The following is a 1,050-nucleotide window of genomic DNA, read 5'->3' as shown; positions in this document are numbered from 1 at the left end:
CTGCTTCCAAACCTACCTAAAACGTAGCCGTAGGTGGCATTTTTATATTCCTCCCAAGAAATGAGGCCGTCCTCATTGAGGTCGTGCCCTTTCCACTGCCGCTCTACATCCTCGTAAATCCAGCGTTTTTGGGCAAACTTAATCCAGTTTTTCAGCTCTTCCACCGTTACCAACCCGTCTTTGTCTTCATCTATTTTACTTACAATCTTTCTGCGGGCAAACGTAGAGAAAGCCGGCACAAGTTAAGGGGTAAAAAGGGGGGGTTTGGGCTTTTTTAGGAGATTTTTTCTAGGTTTTTTTCCTAGTTGTTTTTCCTTAGGTGTTCTTTTTTCAGTTTATTTTTTTTTCAAGGTGTTTCTTTTTTAGGGTTTTTTTTTTCAGGTGTTTCTCTTTTAGGGTTGGTTTTTATTTCAAGTGTTTCTCTTTTAGGGTTGGTTTTTATTTCAGGTGTTTCTCTTTTAGGGTTGGTTTTTATTTCAGGTGTTTCTCTTTTAGGGTTGGTTTTTTTTCTTCAGGTGTTTCTCTTTTAGGGTTGGTTTTTATTTCAAGTGTTTCTCTTTTAGGGTTGGTTTTTATTTCAGGTGTTTCTTTTTTAGGGTTTTTTTTTTCTCAGGTGTTTCTCTTTTAGGGTTTTTTTTTCTCAGGTGTTTCTCTTTTAGGGTTGTTTTTTTTTTTAAGGTGTTTCTCTTTTAGGGTTGGTTTTTATTTCAGGTGTTTCTCTTTTAGGTTTTGTTTCTTTTTTCAGTTGTTTCTCTTTTAGGGGTTTTTTTTTTCCAGGTGTTTCTTTTTTAGGGGTTTTTTTTCAGGTGTTTTTTTTTTTAGGGTTTTTTTTTCAGGTGTTTCTTTTTTAGGGTTGGTTTTTTTTCAGGTGTTTCTTTTTTTTAGGGCTTTTTTTTTAGGTTTGTTTTTTTTTTAGGGTTTTTTTTTCAGGTTTGGTATTTTTTAGGGTTTTTTCTTTTAAGTTTGTTTTTTTTTCAGGTTTGTTTTTTTTTCCAGGTTTGGTTTTTTTTCCGCCTTTCTACCCCCCAGAGCATCCAGGATGCAGAAGGA

The 1,050-nt window shown here is 34.7% G+C and overlaps 1 protein-coding gene across 4 annotated transcripts in view; it reads right to left on the bottom strand.

The window, feature by feature from the left end:
* The window catches only part of CALU (calumenin), a 28,887-nt gene that overhangs the window by 9,432 nt on the left and 18,405 nt on the right, over positions 1-1,050 (bottom strand). For 2 of the 4 annotated variants that reach the window (XM_014959809.1, XM_014959808.1), the window contains one exon: positions 17-210. The exons of the other annotated variants lie outside the window; for them this stretch is intronic. In XM_014959809.1, the coding sequence (XP_014815295.1) occupies positions 17-210 (194 nt within the window). The remainder of the gene's footprint in view (positions 1-16; positions 211-1,050) is intronic. 4 annotated transcript variants of the gene reach the window in all.

This window comes from Calidris pugnax, unplaced genomic scaffold, assembly GCF_001431845.1.
Source record: "Calidris pugnax isolate Ruff unplaced genomic scaffold, ASM143184v1 scaffold504, whole genome shotgun sequence".
Classification (NCBI taxonomy): domain Eukaryota; kingdom Metazoa; phylum Chordata; class Aves; order Charadriiformes; family Scolopacidae; genus Calidris; species Calidris pugnax.
Note: the sequence above shows the minus strand (reverse complement) of the source record. Positions and strands in the feature narration are given on the sequence as shown.